We start from the raw sequence: 20130 nt of genomic DNA on the forward strand, positions 1-20130 counted from the left end.
ATGCAACAGTTGTATAAGAAGGGTCAAAAAATGCGAGTGGCGTGAGTTGCGATGTGAGCCTTGGCGAACATCGCAATAAGAGACGCCACGAGCATTTTTTGACCTAGTTATACAACGTTGCATACAATACTTTTTCTACGACGACGTAATTTTAAATGAAACAAAAATTTTCCAATTTATTTTCCAACGCGCGGGAAAATGGCGGCAAATGTATACTTTTTTTTTATAGTATATCTATGGCACCAAACAAAGTAAAGGTGCCAGTTTCCAGGTCAAAAAAAAAAAAAAAACAACAACAATGCTTTTTTGGCGACATTATAGTACAGTTACACTTTGTAAACAATGCTTTTATAGGCCATAGAGCATACACTTTTTCAAAGAGTTTAATTATGTATGTACTTATATTAGACTTTTTGGTTATTTAAATGCCAGATTAAAGTAGAGGAGTAGAAAATAGTATTTTATGCAACAGTTGTATAAGAAGGGTCAAAAAATGCGAGTGGCGTGAGTTGCGATGTGAGCCTTGGCGAACATCGCAATAAGAGACGCCACGAGCATTTTTTGACCTAGTTATACAACGTTGCATACAATACTTTTTCTACGACGACGTAATTTTAAATGAAACAAAAATTTTCCAATTTATTTTCCAACGCGCGGGAAAATGGCGGCAAATGTATACTTTTTTTTTATAGTATATCTATGGCACCAAACAAAGTAAAGGTGCCAGTTTCCAGGTCAAAAAAAAAAAAAAAAACAACAACAATGCTTTTTTGGCGACATTATAGTACAGTTACACTTTGTAAACAATGCTTTTATAGGCCATAGAGCATACACTTTTTCAAAGAGTTTAATTATGTATGTACTTATATTAGACTTTTTGGTTATTTAAATGCCAGATTAAAGTAGAGGAGTAGAAAAAGTATATAATAAGCACTATTTACAATTTACGCTGCAAAAAAATAAAGTGTACCTATCTATTTTCGCTTCGTGCCAAGAGGCCGCTTCATAACTCGAAAGTTTATTTAAGAGGACTTTTGAGTTAATTCGTTTGGGGTTCAGAGTAGGAGTCTGCTCCGAAAGTGAGTGCTTAGGTTTCATCATTCATCGTCATTACTCTATTTTACATTAATCATCAAGAATAAAAATACATAAGACTTGGCTGTATAGGCATAGTACCCTCCGTCTTGCCCTTCGGGGAAAACCACAAGAAAACCAAAACATAAAATATTGCAGGCTTTTCGGCGGGAAACGGGAACGGGACAGTTGCTTTCTTCGTTGAGTAGGTAATCTAAATAATTAATACGAAGTGGTGTTTTGTGGTTAATGATCGCATTAAGTTAGTCGGAAGACATTCACGAGTGTTATTATATTGGAGTATTCAATGAACAAAGTGTATCTGCCTATTTTCGATTCGTGCCGGGAAGCCGCTTCATAACTCAAAAGTTTATGCGGACTTTTGAGTTAATTCGTTTGGGGTTCGGAGTAGCAGTCTACTCCGAGGGTGGGGGCTTAGGTTTCATCATCATCACCTTTCATTAATCATCAAGAAAAAAAATACGTCAGACATGGCTGTATGGGCATAGTTCCCTTTGCCTTACCCTTCGGGGAAAACTAAAAAAAAAAAAAATTGACATGACACTGACAGTTAAGTCAAAAATGATTCCAAATCAAATCGTTTTTTTTGGCGGGAGGCGGGAACGGGACAGTTGCTTTCTTCATTGAATAATCTAAATAATTAATACGAAGTGGTGTTTTGTGGTTAATGATCGCATTAAGTTAGTCGGAAGACATTCGCGAGTGTTATTATATTGGAGTATTCAATAAACAAAGTGTATCTGCCTATTTTCGCTTCGTGTCAGGAAGCCGCTTCATAACTCAAAAGTTTATGCGGACTTTTGAGTTAATTCGTTTGGGGTTCGGAGTAGGAGTCTACTCCGAGGGTGGGGGCTTAGGTTTCATCATCATCACCTTTCATCATTTCATTAATCATCAAGAAAAAAAAATACGTCAGACATGGCTGTATGGGCATAGTTCCCTTTGCCTTACCCTTCGGGGAAAACCAAACCAAAAAAAAAAAAAAAAATCCAAATCAAATCAACAAAATAGTCAAATCCCATGGTCAAATCAAAGGAATCAATGAAAAGGCAAATTTAGTTGAGCTTGATGGTTATAAATAAAATAACAGTATCGGTTGAAATGTGCATCATTTGTGCGTTTATTTTGGATATTCAGGTTAATTTGTATTACATACCGTTTTTGACAATTAATCGGTGATATTTATGCAAACATTAGTCGTTATTCTTCTGGTTATCTAGCGTGTTTGGTTCTACGTTGCTCGTTTCTAATAAGCAATGGAAATAAGGATGGTTATCCTTCACTGACACACAGTTACATTAGTTGGCATAACGGTGCGTGGAGTAAGTGAAAAACGTGATTTTAAGTGTAGGGTCGGTAGAGTAATCTCTGCAATGACGGGTGATCGGTCGCACCGTAGTAGCCGCCGCAGCCGCTCGCGGTCTCGTCGTCGCAGCCCGTCCCGGCAGCGGCGCCGTAGCAGGTCGGGTTCCGGCGGCCGCAGTCGCCGCGAACGCGTGCCTCCCCGGCCACGCAGCCATGATCGTGAGCGCGCCACTTGCTCGCGAGACCTGGGTGGAGGTGGACTCGGCAGTGGTAAGATTATTATCACATTTTTCCTAAATATATTCAATGGACAGAAAAATCCACTTGTTACGATCATATTTGTTACAATGTCACTATCTACTTGTATGACTTGTATAGGGTGTAAGTGACAATGTAACAAATACTGAGAGGGATGATTCAGGTGGTTATTCTGAGTTAATATCAAGTGGATTCTCCATCGTAAAATTAACCTCGTAACGCCGAGACCTATGTAAGGATGAATAGAACACATTTTTGAAAATTTCTTCCAGAAGGACTCCCGGTTTGAGTCACTACTTTTAGTAAAATTTGAAAAATATTATTATAAAGGTTATGTATTTTTTAATTAACATACATACCTATTTGTACGTCATAAATATGTGTATATACTTACATATTTAAATATAAAATAAGTAACAAGTTTTAGTTTTTATGATGCAGTTTGTGATTAGTCCCTCTGGAAGTACATTAGGTTTAATATTATTAGGAAAAAAAATAATTCATGGTGTCAGTTTAGATCATCATTAGAAGGAAAAAGGAAATAAAATAAAGACGGTAGTTTTTTTTTAATCATAAGATCACGTAAGCAAGTCAGTCTATATCGGTATGATTTAATCACATATAACAATTTAAAAAACTTTTTGAAAAATATCCGGACATGACACCTAAAGTCCCTTGCAAAGGACTAAAAAAGTTTGCTTTCATATTGCTAACGATATCGATACAAAATTGATAAAATAACTATGTCATGTTGTTGATTATTATCTTACCTGCGATTTCTGAAAATAATGTGTATGAAAACTACGAAATTCGATTTTTTTTTTACCTCGTCGCCGTGTGCGCGCCATCTTTACCAATAAAATGACAAATTACGACATATTTCTTTTTTATTAAAGCCACCTATTCACGAAATTGAATGAACTAGTTCATAGACAAAATACTTTTTTTCTCAATCGGCGCAAAGGTTTGAATTAAATTGACAGGCAAAGTTTTGGTACTTTTAAAAGTACCTTCGTTGATTATTAGAACAAACTATTTCAAAACCTTCGGCCTTTATGACTACAATTATTTGGTCCTTCTCAGAGGACCCCAGGGCTTACGAGGGTATAGAATTTAAAATAATTTAAAAAAGCACAAAAAAGCTCAAAAAAAAATGGGCATGAAAAAATAATTTGACCATACCAAAAATTTGTACTCTTATTGAAAAAAATAGTACCTGTTGTAAAAAAATTAGTACCATCACGGTTCTAAATTTATAGCCATGTTTTATTGCACTTGCTAGCTTGATGGTGAGCGAAATTTGGCGAGAGTTAACGACAAGCTCTTTCGCTTTGATTTAAACGCCAAAAATTAGTACCGAAATAGTACTCACCCCCTGCAAAATACCGAAATTAGTACTTCAACGGTTCCAAAGTTATAAAGGCAGTTCTTTGATCCCGCTGGCTTGACGTTTTGAAAATACCTATTATCTGGGGAACGCTTGCATACTTCAGTATGTATCGTCTGAACCATCCCCTCAGTATTCAATACAATGTCACTAACACCCTGTATAGATAGGGTAGGGCTTAGTTTAGAGGTGAACTGTAGCACAAGGCGGCAATCGCAGTAGATCTTACAGGTTACAGTGATAGAGTGCATGAAATAAGCCCTGCATAGACCCGAGTTTAAAAAAAAATGGCATAAGATTTGTTTTTCATCATTTCTTCCGTCTGCTTATCATATGGCTTGTGAGGTGGATTACCTACCTCATCCACCATATTGTCAGGGTTATTATTGAGTAGCTTGACTTTACTCACGTAACAACTACATTCTTGCTTACATCAGTAAGTAGTAATTGGGACCAATGGTTTAACATGCCTTCTGAACCACGGATCATCTTACTTTCAGACTATCAGGGGAACAGCCTGTAATGTCCTAACCAAACTAGGGATCACAAAGTGATTTTTGTGATACTCTGGCTCGAAGCTCATCTTGAGCCCAACGCTTAACCACCATGGGTATTATTACCTTTTCTAACCTCCGAATATTTCTTTATTGCACTTCCTCGCTCATTTGATTGTTTTCTCTGATATTCATTTCCATGCTCTTATATTTTATTATTGGAAGCCCTTAGTGGCAAGTTAGATAGAGCTTCATTTATAGTGTTGTTATTATTATATCTGATGTCAGGTCTGGGTGGCAGTGGCGGTCTTGGCGGCGGCGGCAGCGGGCGCTACAAACCGCAGGAGGAGGAGTTCCTGGACGCGCGCCGTATAGAGCGCGAGCGCATCGGGGAGCTCGGGGTTGCAGCTGTCTGGGGGAAGTCACCGCTCAGGCCCGAGTATGATATCACTCACATTTATAACGACGACTGATCTAAAGCGACACATATACATCATACATAAACTCACGCTCGTAATTCCTAAAGGGGTGGGCAGAACCACAAGTAATCCAAGACAACTTGCAGCCACTGTTGATACAAAGTTAAAAATATAAACAAAAGTAAAATCGACACATAATAAATATTTCTTCCTATTCTAGCAGTTCCGATGACGAACCTTCTTCACAGACGGATGCCTCGAACAAGACTAAAGAAAAGAAAAAGAAGAAATCGAAGGACAAGAGTAAGGAAACAAAACATAAACTAAAAAAACTTAAGAAGAAATTGAAAAAGATGAAACAGGAACGGAAGAAAGCGAAAAAGAAGTCGCGCAGTTCTAGTGACAGCTCCGGTTCTAGCGAAGACGAAATTTGGGTCGAAAAAGGAAGTAAGTAAAGAATTAATTACTTTCTCAAAACTTGAAAAGTTTAAATTATTGATTTTTTTATTTCGAATCTATTCTTATTAAGTAATGTCTGTTAACAGAAGAACATGAGGTGGAAATAAAGAAGTCGGGCAGTAAAGAGAAGAAGGCGGAGAGATCGGAGCGCGCGGAGGAGGAGGGCGGCGAGGTGGTGGGCCCCGTGCCGCGGGCCGGGCCCGTGCTGGGCCACAAGGACTTCGGGCGGGCGCTGCTGCCCGGCGAGGGCGCCGCCATGGCCGCCTACGTGGCCGAGGGCAAGCGCATCCCGCGGCGCGGCGAGATCGGCCTCACCTCCGACGAGATCGCGTCCTACGAGTCCGTCGGCTACGTCATGAGCGGCAGCCGCCACCGCCGCATGGAGGCCGTGCGCATCCGCAAGGAGAACCAGATCTACTCGGCCGACGAGAAGCGCGCGCTCGCCGCCTTCAGCAAGGAGGAGCGCCAGAAGCGCGAGAACGCCATCCTGGCGCAGTTCCGCGACGTGCTGCAGGCGCGGGCGCAGCGCCGCGACTCCTAGCCGCTACCCGCTATGCGGTCTGTCGTCCAAATAAAACGCTATGACGATTTATCACATTTTTTATTTATACGATTCTGGGTCCATAAGGCACTCACTCGCGATCCGCTCCAGCCAGCCATGGCTCCCAGAGCTAACACGTCATCCCAATATGACGTAAAAATGTAAAAAATATCCATGTTCCGAGTAATTTTGCACGTTTATCGTTCGTTCCTGCACGCGAAGACGCCAGCGAGACAAGGGAGAGCCGCGCCCCTAGGGCGGCGGGCGCTGGCGCAGGCGGGCGCGGGCCCTGCGCAGGCGTGCGGCCAGCTGCTGCAGCGCCGCGTGCGCACACAGCAGCTGCGAGCGCAGGTACTGCGCCGACCCCGAGCGCACGAACTGCTCTGGCACCATCACCACGCTCTCGTCCTCCGACGACGACTCCGACGACCACGCCTCCTCCGCCGCGCCCTGCCACCGAACCAACTCATTAATAACAAACTATGGTTCGTCCCGTCGTAGAGTCGAAATCGGCCAGGGCGTACCTCGGCGGCGCTGGCGCGCGTGGCCGTGGCGATGAGCTTGCGGAAGTTCTGCTTGTTCATGATGATGCGCACGGACGGGCGCGCCGCGTCGGCGGCCGGCGCCGCGCCCGCCAGCTGCACCAGCTTCACGGGCGGCGCCGGCCGGTCCCGCGGCAGCAGCTTGGCCGAGCTGGACAGCGTGAACACCTTGACGCCGGGCGGCGGCGCCGCCACGGGCGTGGCCGTCAGCACCACGCCGCCGGCGCCGGCCTCGCGCGCGCCCGCCGCGCCCACCGCGCCCACGCTCTCCTTCAGCATCAGCTTGCCCGCGTCTGCAACAACTTCGATATCTTTATCACTTCGACAATTTTTACATAACGGACGTCTCATCCGCCTAAAACTACTGCAGCTTCTCACAACCTGTATAGCCGGGGAAAAGAAGCTGCAAGAAAAACTTCGGCACAGGGCCCTAGACGTTACTTAAAAAAAAAAACTAAAGCTGCCTAATATCAGTTCTCAGACAGTTATCCCATGCATTCATATTTTCTAAATATTCACTAACCTTATAATAACTTTTTTGCAAATTCTGAATGTCAATCTTATTGGAAAATCGTTTCCATTGCTCCTTGAAAGATTTAGTGATCTTATGTGTTCGACTGACTTGTAAAGCAACTTTATTTTTATTCCGGGTATGAACAATGTGCCGATCGCTATTTTTTGCAAACAGTCATATGTTTTTTGACATATATGCCAAAGTCCAAATACTAATTTGTTTGTAAGTGAGTGTTGGGTCCCAAGTAGCGACCGCGCCCCCGAGCCCGCGCCACGGGCCGCACGCACCCGACAGCACGACGGTGCGGCCGCTCTGCAGCGCGCTGAGCACGGTGCTGCCGTCGTCCGTGGGCAGCAGCGTGATGCCGTGCCGCCGCAGCAGCGCCGCCGCGCCGCCCGCCGCCTGCAACCACCCACACGTTTAGCCTCCGTCGTCCTTCCGCGGGTGCGCAACCACGTTATCGGACGGTTACCAACCTCCGCTTTTGGGTCGATCTTAGTCGCGATCCTCTCACGTTGTGGCGGAGTCGCCTTGGGCTTGACCGGCGGTCGCCGATCTTCGATCCCTGTAAACAGATCGCATCGTCGAGTCGACGCGTTCGGCCGACAATGTATCGGCAAAACGTTCGACTCCTTCCTTCCTTCCTTTTTACAGTTTTGTGTGTTCTCGAAAATGAATTGATTCGACTTTAAAACTCACTCTGCCCTCTCTCGACGTCGGCCTCGATCGACGTAGGCGACTCTTCGGCTGGTCGTTCTGAAAAAATATATATAATCAAGTTCCAAGTCGACTACGGCTCCAAGAATCGACGTAAGCGGGTATACGCACCGGCGACGATGGCGTCGACGGAGCGTTGCGCCTCGCGCTCCTTGAGGCAGTCCTCGAGCAGGCGCAGCATGTCGGGGCGGCCCGCGGCGGCGGCGGCCGCGGCCAGCGCCAGCGGCGTCTTGCGGAACTTGGACTCGGCCGTGGGGTCGGCGCCGTGGCGCAGCAGCGCCCGCGCCACGGCCGCGTGGCCGCGCTCCACGGCCCAGTGCAGCGGCGTCATGCGCAGCATGTCGCGCGCGTCCACGGCCGCGCCGCCCTCCAGCAGCGCCGCCACCACGCGCGCGTGGCCCGCCGTGGCCGCCAGGTGCAGCGGCGTGCGCTCCACCTTGGTGCGCGCGTCGCGGGACACGCCGGCCCGCAGCAGCACCGCCACCGTGTCCACGTGGTCGTTGGCCGCCGCCAGGTGCAGCGGCGACGTGCCCAGCTGCACACACACACGCCTTGAGCCCTACGTGCCCGTCCCCGGCCGCGCGGCCAGCCGCCGGCGCTACGTACCCAGTCGGCGGTGAAGGGCGCGCCCTGCGCCATGAGCTGGCGCACGGTGGGCGTGTCCCCGGCGCGCGCAGCCAGCAGCAGGCGCCGCCCGCACTCCAGCGCCGCCGAGCTGCCGCGGCCCGCGCCCGCCGCGCCCGCCTCCGCCTGCTAACGTGTGCAGGAAAAGGGCAACATTATTCACTTTTCCCTAACATATGTGTAAGATAAATAGTAAGCTCCTAAATATTTGGTTCGAATAACTGGTAATCAATAAACAACATCAAATGAAGTTTAAGTTAATATGTAGATTAGATACATATGGAAGTACTGACCGTTATTGCCTGTGGAGTAGACAGTCTTACCACCATATCTTCTGCACAGAGGTCCGTCTTCATGTTGCTATCTGTAATTTAAAATAACATCACGTTGTATCCCCGAAAGGGTGGGCAGACGCGCATAGTATTAAATACACCCACTCCTCGCCAGCTAACTTAAACCTATCCTAGTCTAAACTATCTGTAAGTTACATATACATTAATTATTGAATACTACAAATATTATTTAGAGATGTAAATAAACACGACTATATCTACTGCTACAGTTTCACGTTACATAATTAATAATAATAAAAAGTTTATTTCGGACATATAAAAATACATCCATATTTTTTAGTAACATTACAAACTTAAATCTAGCAGTAGTAATAAACAAAGAAGTAATTAAAAGTAGTGTACTTACCAACTTATTAATTTATAATTTATTTTCTTTAAAATTTGTAATAACATGCAGACATACATTATACATACATACACTACACCTTTCTTCACCTACTTCACACACATACACACCCTAACAATCTCACACTCCGGTCTCTTTGTGCAATATGTGCATTCCTGTAATGTTTTTTTCTTTTCTTTTTATTTTTTTTTATTCCATTTCATCACATTTTATCAGCTGTTTTTAATTAAGTTATAAGTCTTATGTATTCGCTCTTATTATAATGTAAAATTTGATTTTTCATACTTTTTAATTGGCCAACAACAAGAATTTAAGCTATGTAATGATAAATTATGTTAGCTGTAAAGTATGCAAGTAACAATAAAATAAAATAAAAAAATACTTATTGGAAAACCAACAACTCACATTGGTAAAGAAATAACACCAGGGTGTTAGTGAGTTATTATTATTGCACAAATAAGTAGTGGCAAGACTACAAGTACCAACCTATTGGGCTGTTGTTGTCATGATAAACTGCAGGCTGAAGACTATCTTTTAATGTAAGTACTACGCATGACGCCAAAGAGAAAAAAAAAAATGTAAGTACTAAAATAAGGATGATGGATCTGGAAATTATCTATTTATTACAATGTTTACTGGACTCTGGACTGGACTTATGAAGCAGAATTAACTTCTTTCCAGTTATGCACAATAAGAGAAAATAAATCGTAATTTTGAAAAACATTAGACATTAATCCCTATGTTCAGTAGTAGATTAAGTTGATTCCATGTTTTCCCGCTATGATAACAGCGGCAAAGATAAAAGGAAGGATATGGAAACGAAATTCGGTCCATGTGCGCCATTATGCGCATTTCCTTTTCCTGTGTTGAAACGGAAGTAACAAAACAAATTGTAAACAAATAAAGAGTGATTCTTCGTAACGTAACTGAATTATTTTATATCTTACCTCTATTTTATAAGATCGTAAGGGAGAATGTTATGTCGTTTTGATTTTCTACTCCATTGTTATTTAAAACATAAACTGTATCAAATTGTCAACAAAAGCTTACACTGGAGCGCGAAAAGGTAACGTCAAATCTTGAAGTGTCATACTTTTAAACGCAGCTGTGTATCCAATGCCGTATTTCGTATTTTTTTGTCTATTTATTTACACCGATAAATCTTCACTGAATCACTCTCACTTTTCCAAAAAAGTAAATAAAGTACAGCTTTATAACATAACAGAGGTTATTTTAAAGTGTGAATGTTGGTTAACATGCATGCATGGGTGGTAATTTACTGCTGGCAATGTTCTAAGGCAAGTTCAAAAAATACAGATTTTGGTGACCGAAATACGAAGTATGGTATGGTGCAATATTTTTGTATTTGATAAACCTGACTAGATAATTATGGTGCTACTTATATTGCTTCTCTTTATTTTGATCAGAATAACAATGGGTGGGAGATGTGTTGTGCCTGGGTGTAATAACAAGGGTCATCATTTATATCTAAAAACAAGGATAAAAGACATAGAGATAGGATGTCTATGATAAAAGATGCCTACGTCTGTTATCAATGAAATTAGAAGACGAAGGCAACGCTAAACAGCGCCATCTATAGTTTATTTAAGGAATGTAGCTAGGAAAGTCCCTCATTTTTCTCCAAGTTGCCAATACCGCTGTTTAAAAATAAATAAGTCACAACGTCATAACCTATCCTAGCTGCTGGATAGAGGGCGCTGAACTTAGTAGATTACTGCATGAAACGGAACGTTATATCATTTGTGTTTTTTACCGACTTCAAAAAAAGGAGGAGGTTCTCAATTCGACCGTATAATGTATATGAGATCCATGGACTCATTACGTTCTCTATGATATTAATAATCTTTGTCTTATAAAATGTCAAAAATATAATTTTATTTTCTAGAAGAGGTTATGTAAAAATGTGAAATTATTTGCTTCGAATGTTGTTTCTCTATTTCAGGTGAGATTTAGTTATTTAGTATAGAATAATGTAATTACTTATAAAACAAGTGTGTTAATAAAAACTCTCTATTTCAGAGAAACTCAACGTAGTTTTTATTTCACAAGAATATTTCATATTTCATTGTGTCTTTAAGAAGACATTATAATATATCTTAGAGTAAAATTATTATTACTAAATAGAAGGTTAATAAAATATTATAAGATAATGTTATATATTTTATTAACATTGTATTTAGTAATAATAATTTTACTCTAAGATTATAATTATATTACATAATTATTATAAAACCAACACGAATGAAGAATAATTAAGAATTTAATTATGAAAATTAATTAGAATTACAAATTAATATATAACTTATTTATCAATTATTATTACTAAATACAATGTAAATATTTTTAATGATAGTTCAGGCATAACTTCGTCGTATATGAACCGATTTTGATAATTCTTTTTTTGTTCGAAAGGAAATATACCCAAGGTGGTCTCATGTCAAGGAAGTCAGGGTCTGATGATGGAAGACCAGAGAAATCGAGGGGATTTTTCAAAAATCGTAGGGGCGACTAGTGCGTTTGTAAGGTCAAAGTGCTCGGATCGGTCTCTAGGCCCCGGGAAAACTTCCAGATCTTCGGAAACTGGTCAGCATCAGGGAGACACCCTATGGCCTGGCAAAACTATACAACCTGGAGCAATTTTTCTTTCACGAAACGTATTTACATCTTGATCAAATCCAATCGCCGGTGAAAAAAACAAAATGGCGGAAAAACAAGATGGCCGCCATACAAAATTTTTGTTTATTTTAGAAGAAGCCCCTTCGGATAACAATAATGTATGGGGCGCTTGCTCAAAACGTCATGTAGAGTACGGAAATACTTTCTGGTCATCAAAAACTGCTCCGCATCAGAGAGACACCCTACGGCCTGGCAAAACTATCGCACGTGAACCAATTTTTCTTTTACGACACCTATTTGAATCTTTGTCAAATTTCATCGCGGGTGAAAAAAAAATGAAAATGGCGGAAAAACAAGATGGCCGCCATACGAAATTTTGTTTTTCCAGAAAATGTTTCGGGGGTAAAAATGATGTACAGGGGTGTGATCGGACTGTCATTTTTGATAACTGCTCCGCATCAGGGAGACATCCTACGGCCTGGCAAACCTATATATAGTTATATTATTGGACGCCGATTGGAAAGTCCCTCATTGGCATACATACCTAATCCAACTAAAAATTGGGACCACAATATTGACTTGGTTTGAAACAAACGAATTTTAAGAAATGAGGTAAATTTTCACCTGGTATCATCGCGTAATCGATGTACTTTGTTTCTGTCCCTAAGGCGGCTTTTCCACTAGAGCTGTGCGAGTAAAATGTGTCATACGAGGACGTGCAGCTGTGCTGTGGAAATGTGTAGGGGTTTCCACCAGAGCTCTGCGAGGTAAATGTCTCGTTGTGCGGTGCGAGCTTGCGTTGCGGAGCTGTGAAATCGTCGCACACCTCGCAACATATCTTTCGCACACATTTCTCGCTTGTTGTAGAATGACCTCGCTTTACTAAACCCTTTTCCACCAGAGCTGAGCTGAGCGAGGCTAGGAAAATGAAGTCATTCTATAGGTGGATTTTTTCCTCGCACACCGCTTAGCTGCCTCACACAGCTCTGGTGGAAAAGTAGCCTTACGGAATGCGTAGCATCCCTACTTGGTCTGTGCTTACGGGTGAGGCTGGCACCGACTTCAACTCTACCTATCCTGTCTCAAAGATTGCCAAAAACAACATTTGGACACGACATACATACATTATGATTACATCATTACATTACTATTTTTGGACATTACGTTTTGTTTCACATAAAATATTTTACAAATAATAAGAAAAAATACTTACATAATATTTTTGTTATTTGCAGTCGGAGATTTAGGTATTTATTTTTTCACTTTATGTGTAAATCTCTCTTTATCTGTACATTTCTGTGTGCGGTGAAGGAAAACATCGTGAGGAAACCCACATTCCTGAGAAATGCATTTTATGAGGTATGTGTATTGGGCTGCTTTTCCCTTCGCACTCTGTCAAATCTTCTTCTTAGGTAAGCGGACCCTGTGAGAAACGGGATAATGCTAGGGGGATGATGACTTTATCTGTAAATCAAGCATGCATGATAATTACGATTGACACTGCTACAATGTTTTACTTACCCGTTGATACCTATTTGTGCTAATTGTGCAGGTACCACGCATGCAGTCACGTAGGTGGTCGGGGATGGCTAGCAGCCTCACAGCCTGCATCCTCGCACAGCGCCTGCCGCAAATGGCTTCCTAGGCGTAATATAGCTCTCACGAAATGTTACCGGCTAGAATGGAGGGCGCTACCTTACGTAGGCATTAATTACTTTCTTACGTTTCAAGCTTTTCCGAACATCTGCGTGACCGCGCCGTTTTGTTATGGGTCGTCTTCATAGTTTCCTAAACAAGGGAAGTATATTATCCCTTACTAGCTATCCGCCCTGGCTTCGCCGATATATTATTTCACATAGGTAGGTTATCTAATGTAAAGCAAAATTTGTTTCTCCATAATATAAAACTACTTGCTTTCGAGATTTACAAATTTTGATTATGATTAAAAGTAATACCGTTGCTTGAACAAATTGATGAAGCAAGTATTCGGGTTTGTAGATGTAAGGCCGGTTTAAAACCAAAGCTGTATAGGTTTCCGTTCGTTTAACCTTTTGATTAAATACGTGGAAAATAGACAAGCAATTTTATCGGGTATAAATTATGACCCTAGTTATTACCCAGGCTCAACACATCTTCCACCTATTATTATTCTGATCAAAATAAAGTGAAGCAACAAGGTAGCGACATAATTCTATACGTATCTGATATTTTTATACATCTCAGCCATTACATTATATATTTGAATAATTATGTGCCCCGAGCAGTGAGAAAATAGGTGATTATCACGTTACATTTGAACAGTGCCATCTATATTTTTTTAGGGAAAGTAGCCTGGAAAGTTCGTCATGAAACCGAAGTGAACCATGCACCGCTACAGTCATGAGCAATATAATGTACCCACTTTAGGACTCTGTCGCACTAACATATTTGACATTTAGTGAGACTTACAGTTCAATTTGTCAAAGTTAATGTGACATGGTACCAAAGTGTATACATATTAATGCTCGTGACCGTACGTACTATTATTGGCACGGTGCAGTACGTACGTATTTGTCTGACAGACACCGGCGAGCTTGCTGTCAGTTAGACTAATGTAGTAACTACCTACTTATTAATATTTCCGCCGCTAGAGATATTGGAAAACGGATTTCAAATTAATCGATAACACATTCATTGTCTACGTGAAAAGATTGATGAAAAGAAAATATAAACAGTCAACTAGATACCTATCCTATTACTTAAACGATAATCAATCAATCAATAATCAACGATAAAGGACATAAACATACGAATAAAACATAAGCACAATAGGCGGCCTTATTGCTAAACAGCAAAAAATAAATAAATGGACAAAAGCGGCGTTATTCCTAAAAATACTTATTTTTCGCCGATTATAAAGATTTCGTCGTAGTTTTCCTATAATCTTATAAGTAATATCCGTGCCCACAGGGAATAACCCGAGAAGTCGAGATAAACTTTGTATTTCAGCAGCAGCCCCTCGATCTATTAGAAGACGAGCAATGAGGATTCCTCCCCGACATCTCGATAACTTATCTACGTTAGGTACCTACCTATACCTAAACCACTGGCCACTTATCTACAGGTTTATAACGACTTTAAAGGTTTATTATGGTTCCTAGGGCTACGTTTTATAAGTGTTGGAATATATACAGTTAAAATAAGTACTGATAAAAATACTGAAAATCAAAATATTTATAATCATCTTTTGGCATAATGATTACTTGTCATATTGTTTTACTTAGCATAATGCTTGTTAAGCCTAATGATGTTTGCCCTATTCTTGTGTATCATAGTGGTTTTAGGCATATTGGCTTTATGCATAATAAATAATTTAAAATTAAATAATATATTTTTATTTCCTCCACGGAGCTCCGCGTCACGGGTGCGAGCGAAGCGAGCACGGAAATTCGCGGCACCCCGACACTGTAGATATAGGTTACGAAGGCTGTATCGTGGCCATATAGCCGAATGGGTTAGGTTACTTGTGACCATCTAGGCCCGAAGGGCCGAGAGGCGGCGGTGAACATTTTAGTTTAAGTATTTTGATGATTATTTCTTCTGACTGTTACACTTTTTGATTTTATATATTTTGAACTTATACATTGTACCTAAACTTATAGATTTTAAATGTATGCATTATGATACGTACCCCTAAAGAATATCTATTGTATTTCTTGAATCCGGTATAAAAATATTTATACCATGATAGAAACAAAGAAAGAAAAATATTTATTCATCCTAACATAAATAACATTACTTACCTCTAAAGGTAGGTAATTAAATTACTTAATAATTATTATACTTAATGCCGAAACGGCTTCAGCTCAGCAAATGTTACCGCCTAGCTGTAGCTAGACTATGACGCTGATTTTGTGCTGCAGCCGGTTAGGGAAAAGACATTGAAATAAAAAAACCGGGCTCTAAACTCTAAACCTAATACATTAAACTACTTAATTTGAAAAAAAATCATAAGAAACATGAATAAATACAGAATACTTGTTAGAAACTAAAACTAACTATTAACTCGAGTAATAACATGTATGTTGGTGTTTCCACTAACATGAATGTAATATTTTCTATATATTAATAGTTTCCAACTAGTCAAATCAGTTACTTTTACTAAACGTCAAAACACGTCAAATTTGTATGAAAAAGCTACCTGTGACGTCATAGAAAAACGAGACAAAATGTTGCACTTATAATAATTACTACTTAAACTTACCTACTTACTTTTTTAATTAATTTTAATTGAGTGTGTGTTTTAATTACTTTTAAAGTGATTTTTTAAATTATTTTCAGTTCCATACTTTTGCGACGGAAAATTCCACTTAACATTCCAATAACTCAAGTCAGAATCATGGTCTCAATCAACCCTCTCAGTATACGTTACGATGTTCCTAACATCTATACTTATAATAAATCTGTAGAGAGGGTAATTCTGTACATTAAATATTTTTTCAAAATAACTATCAGGGGGTGATAAGTGGTCGTGCCAAAAATGCAATCAGTAAAATTTTTGTCTGTCTGTCTGTCTGTATGTTCCTTATAGAAACAAAAACTACTGGACGGATTTTAATGAAACTTGATACAATTATTTTTCACACTCCTGGACAGGTTATAGTATACTTTTCATCACGCTACAATCAATAGGAGCAGAGTAGTGAAGGGAAATCCTTTTGTATGAAAAATCTAAACCACTCAAGTTAGACGTTTGAAATTTGTCATGCAGGTACCTTAGATACCGTAGAGGTGCACTAAGAAAGGAATTCCCGAAATTCCTACGGGAACGGGAATTAGCGGGAAAATCCTTTTGTATGAAAAATCTAAACCACTCAAGTTAGACGTTTGAAATTTGGCATGCAGGTACCTTGGATACCGTAGAGGTACACTAAGAAAGGAATTCCCGAAATTCCCACGGGAACGGGAATTAGCGGGAAAATCCTTTTGTATGAAAAATCTAAACCACTCAAGTTAGACGTTCGAAATTTGTCATGCAGGTACCTTAGGTACCGTGGAGGTGCACTAAGAAAGGAATTCCCGAAATTCCTACGGGAACGGGAATTAACGGGAAAATCCTTTTGTATGAAAAATCTAACCATTCAAGTTAGATGTTTGAAATTTGGCTCGCAGGTACCTTAGATACCGTAGAGGTGCACTAAGAAAGGAATTCCCAAAATTCCCACGGGAACGGGAATTAGCGGGAAAATCCTTTTGTATGAAAAATCTAAACCACTCAAGTTAGACGATTGAAATTTGGCATGCAGGTACTTTAGTAAACTTAAAGCTTAGTTGCAACAGGATATTACAAAATTCCCACGGGAACGGTAGTTAGCGGGAAAAAAACATTTGTATGAAAAACTCAAATCTAAATAAAAGGAGAAACTGACTGACTCACTGACTGACATATCAACGCACAGCCTAAACGGCTAGATGTAGGCACTTGAAATTGGAAGGGACATAGCTTAGGTACCGTAGAGGTGCACTAAGAAAGGAATTCCCGGAATTCCCACGGGAACGGAAATTTGCGGGAAAATCCTTTTGTATGAAAAATCTAAACCGCTTAAGTTAGACGCTTGAAATTTGGCATGCAGGTACCTTAGTTAACTTAAAGCTTAGTTGCAACAGGATATTGCAAAATTCTCACGGAAACGGGAGTTAGCGGGAAAAAAACATTTGTATGAAAAAATCGAAACCGCGTAAGATAGATGTTTTCAATTCAATTCAATTAAATTATTTATTGCATTCCATGTAGTACAATGGGGTGTTACATAGGCATAGGAACTAAAACATGGACCCTGTAGGGCACAGCAACGTTGAAGGGAAGAGAGGAAGTGTGTATTAAAATTAAAACTCAATGAACAATCAATTAAAAAAAAATCAATTCAATCAATTGATTCAATCTAGCATGCATGCATACCTTAGTAAATATAAAGCTTATTTTTGTCTGTATTTTGAAAAATGGGAGTTATTGGGAAAAAATCTAAACTGCATAAGTATGCACTCCCACACAAACAAAGATCTCTCTCTTATATAACACGCCACGCGGACGAAGTCGCGGGCAAAAGCTAGTCCTGAATATAAGTTTATACATATAGGTGTATATAACTGACATTACAGAAAGTGTTATTTTACCTTTGACCGGAAATTATTAACAGAGGATAGTGCCCCCGAAGAGTAGATACGAGGAGGGAGGTACGCTCTGCACAATATATGGTGTGTGAGTACGCAGCCACTGCTCCGGCCGCCGCGGGCTGCTTGACTTATCCGGTTATTCCGGGTAATCCGGTCGAATCCAACCGAGATTGATGTTACATAATAATGTTTGTACTGCCTCTGTCCGCGATAGTCACTTGATGGACGATACGTTGTTCATGAGAAAATAAAACTGGAAAAATCATAGCAACCTTCATACTCACATTTACATGATTGGTATTGTTTATTGTATGTCCATTAGGCACCCAAAGTTCGCTTTCTTTCGACTTCATACAAAATCCCGCTCCGGGTACGGCTCGCAACAGTCGTGGTTTCGCCTTCGTGTAAGATTCAAAATTCAAAAATATCTTTTTATTCAGTTGGTAACATAGTTACACTTTGAATCGTCAATTTTTACATAACGAACGTCTCATCCGCCTAAAACTACTGCAGCTTCTCACAACCTGTATAGCCGGGGAAAAGAAGCTGCAAGAAAAACCTCGGCACAGGGCCCTAGACGTTCTTTAAAAAAATAAAAATAAACATAAAATATTGGTATACAATTGAGTAATTTAGCTGCCTATATCAGTTCTCAGACAGTTAATCCCATGCATTCATATCTTCTAAATAATCACTAACTTTATAATAACCTTTTTTGTAAAGTTTTTGTTTAACTACAGTCTTAAAACAGTTGAAAGGCAAATTCTGAATGTCAATGGGATCTTATTGTAAAAACGTATACATTGCCCCTTAAAAGATTTAGTAATCTTATGTACCTAATCGACTGATTTGTAAAGCAAGTTTATTTTTATTTCGGGTATTAACAATGTGCCGATCGCTATTTTTTGCAAATAATCCTAAGTATATGTTTTTTTACATAATATTAAGTTTTCAAAGATATATTGTGATGCCAAAGTTAAAATACTAATTTCTTTAAATTTATTTATAAGTGACATCTTGGGTCCCAATTTGTAAATCGCCCGAATGGCTCGCTTTTGCAGAACAAAAATGCTGTTGACATCTGCAGCATGACCCCACAGCAAGATGCCGTACGACATTAGACTGTGGAAGTAGGCAAAATAAACTAAACTAAACTAAGCGCATTGCATATAGCTTGCCTGTAATGACGAAGTATTGCATAGCTTGCTTGTAGTGACGCCGCATCACGCATGCTCCGACTAGATAAACTGTTTTGTTCCGCACTCCTGTGTGGGTTAATTTGCATTTGGAACTGAAACAGTGTAATCTAAATAAGCAAGTGTACCTATAAATTTCCAGTGTCTAATTTTAATATTGTAATGTATCCTACAAATTATGTAATATGAAATAGTTGTGTGAACAAGGCACCGCTCACCAACTCTGTTCCTTTAAAAGTTAAGGTATATAGGTAGGTACGGGGCAATTCTTAGTTGGAGTGCATACTGGCGGCGGCTGCATCTAGTTCATGTGTGCGCGGTGCACTAAACCACGTTAATGAGCCGGGCCGCCGCCGCCGCAGCGCCGCTTTGTTCACTCGCTTCACTTTACTTATATTTAAATGTTGTTTTACGCATAAAGGGCTTCGCTTTGTTTCACAGAAACAAGCGCCTCCGCGCCCGGACGAGGGAAGTAGGAAAACTGAATATACCGCGAACACTCCGGGATTGTTTTGTTTTATTACAAAAGAAAACTTGGCTTCTTATTTTTTAATAAAAGCTGGTCTTTTTGTAGGATTTTTTTACCTATAGGGGTATAATTCTTTGTTCTGATGGATCAAAGTTCTCCACTTTTGGTCGATAAGTTTAATATAAGTAAAATGTTTTTTGCCTAAGCATCTAATGTCTATTATTAGAATTTAGTATTAAAGTTGTAACTTGTAGTAAAGTAAAGAATGTAGTCGGACCACCCGCGACGAGGGCGGCGGTGGCCGCGGCGGCGTTCAGGCCGAGTGTCGGCTCCTAGCACCGCCGCCGCCGGCGCGACGCCTCGTCAGCACAGCGCGCGGCTGCATCGCTGGGCCGCTCTCCATCACCGGCCAGCCACATACGCGCGGTGACATCCAGTGTCGGGAGCGCAATGTATCAACAACGTGCTGGCAACAGAGACGCTCGACGGGCGATGGCCGCGGCGTGGTGCGCTGCGGGGCGGGCAGCTATTTGTCTAAAGCGCGCGCGGAATGTTCCGCCCGCGCCGCCGCCGCCGGTGCAGTCCGCTTTATTGTACTACTACATGCTTCCACCGACTAAC

The 20130-nt window shown here is 40.8% G+C and overlaps 2 protein-coding genes across 7 annotated transcripts; one reads left to right on the forward strand and one right to left on the reverse strand.

Annotated features, from left to right (window-relative positions):
* The first annotated feature begins 1769 nt into the window (after positions 1-1769).
* On the forward strand, positions 1770-6009 carry LOC126369420 (NKAP family protein CG6066). 2 transcript variants are annotated; one of them, XM_050013830.1, is made up of 4 exons: positions 1770-2670; positions 4828-4978; positions 5182-5405; positions 5504-6009. In XM_050013830.1, exons 1-4 carry the CDS (start codon positions 2469-2471, stop codon positions 5956-5958), a joined length of 1032 nt encoding a protein of 343 aa, XP_049869787.1. In that variant the 5' UTR covers positions 1770-2468; the 3' UTR covers positions 5959-6009. The 2 variants fall into 2 exon arrangements, with proteins under 2 accessions (XP_049869787.1, XP_049869786.1); XM_050013829.1 differs by having other exon boundaries at positions 1779-2670; positions 5179-5405.
* LOC126369396 (poly [ADP-ribose] polymerase tankyrase-2) lies at positions 6002-10328 on the reverse strand. 5 transcript variants are annotated; one of them, XM_050013792.1, is made up of 10 exons: positions 10002-10328; positions 9541-9600; positions 8649-8719; positions 8338-8481; positions 7843-8266; positions 7714-7770; positions 7491-7579; positions 7302-7416; positions 6483-6793; positions 6002-6408 (listed from the first exon to the last, which is right to left on the reverse strand). In XM_050013792.1, the coding sequence occupies exons 3-10, from the start codon at positions 8709-8711 to the stop codon at positions 6211-6213; spliced, it is 1401 nt and encodes a 466-aa protein (XP_049869749.1). In that variant the 5' UTR covers positions 8712-8719; positions 9541-9600; positions 10002-10328; the 3' UTR covers positions 6002-6210. The 5 variants fall into 5 exon arrangements, with proteins under 5 accessions (XP_049869749.1, XP_049869746.1, XP_049869747.1 ...); XM_050013789.1 differs by having other exon boundaries at positions 8338-8484; XM_050013790.1 differs by lacking the exon at positions 9541-9600 and having other exon boundaries at positions 8338-8484; positions 10105-10328.
* Positions 10329-20130: the final 9802 nt, after the last annotated feature.

This window comes from Pectinophora gossypiella, chromosome 9, assembly GCF_024362695.1.
Source record: "Pectinophora gossypiella chromosome 9, ilPecGoss1.1, whole genome shotgun sequence".
NCBI classification, from domain to species: Eukaryota; Metazoa; Arthropoda; class Insecta; order Lepidoptera; family Gelechiidae; genus Pectinophora; species Pectinophora gossypiella.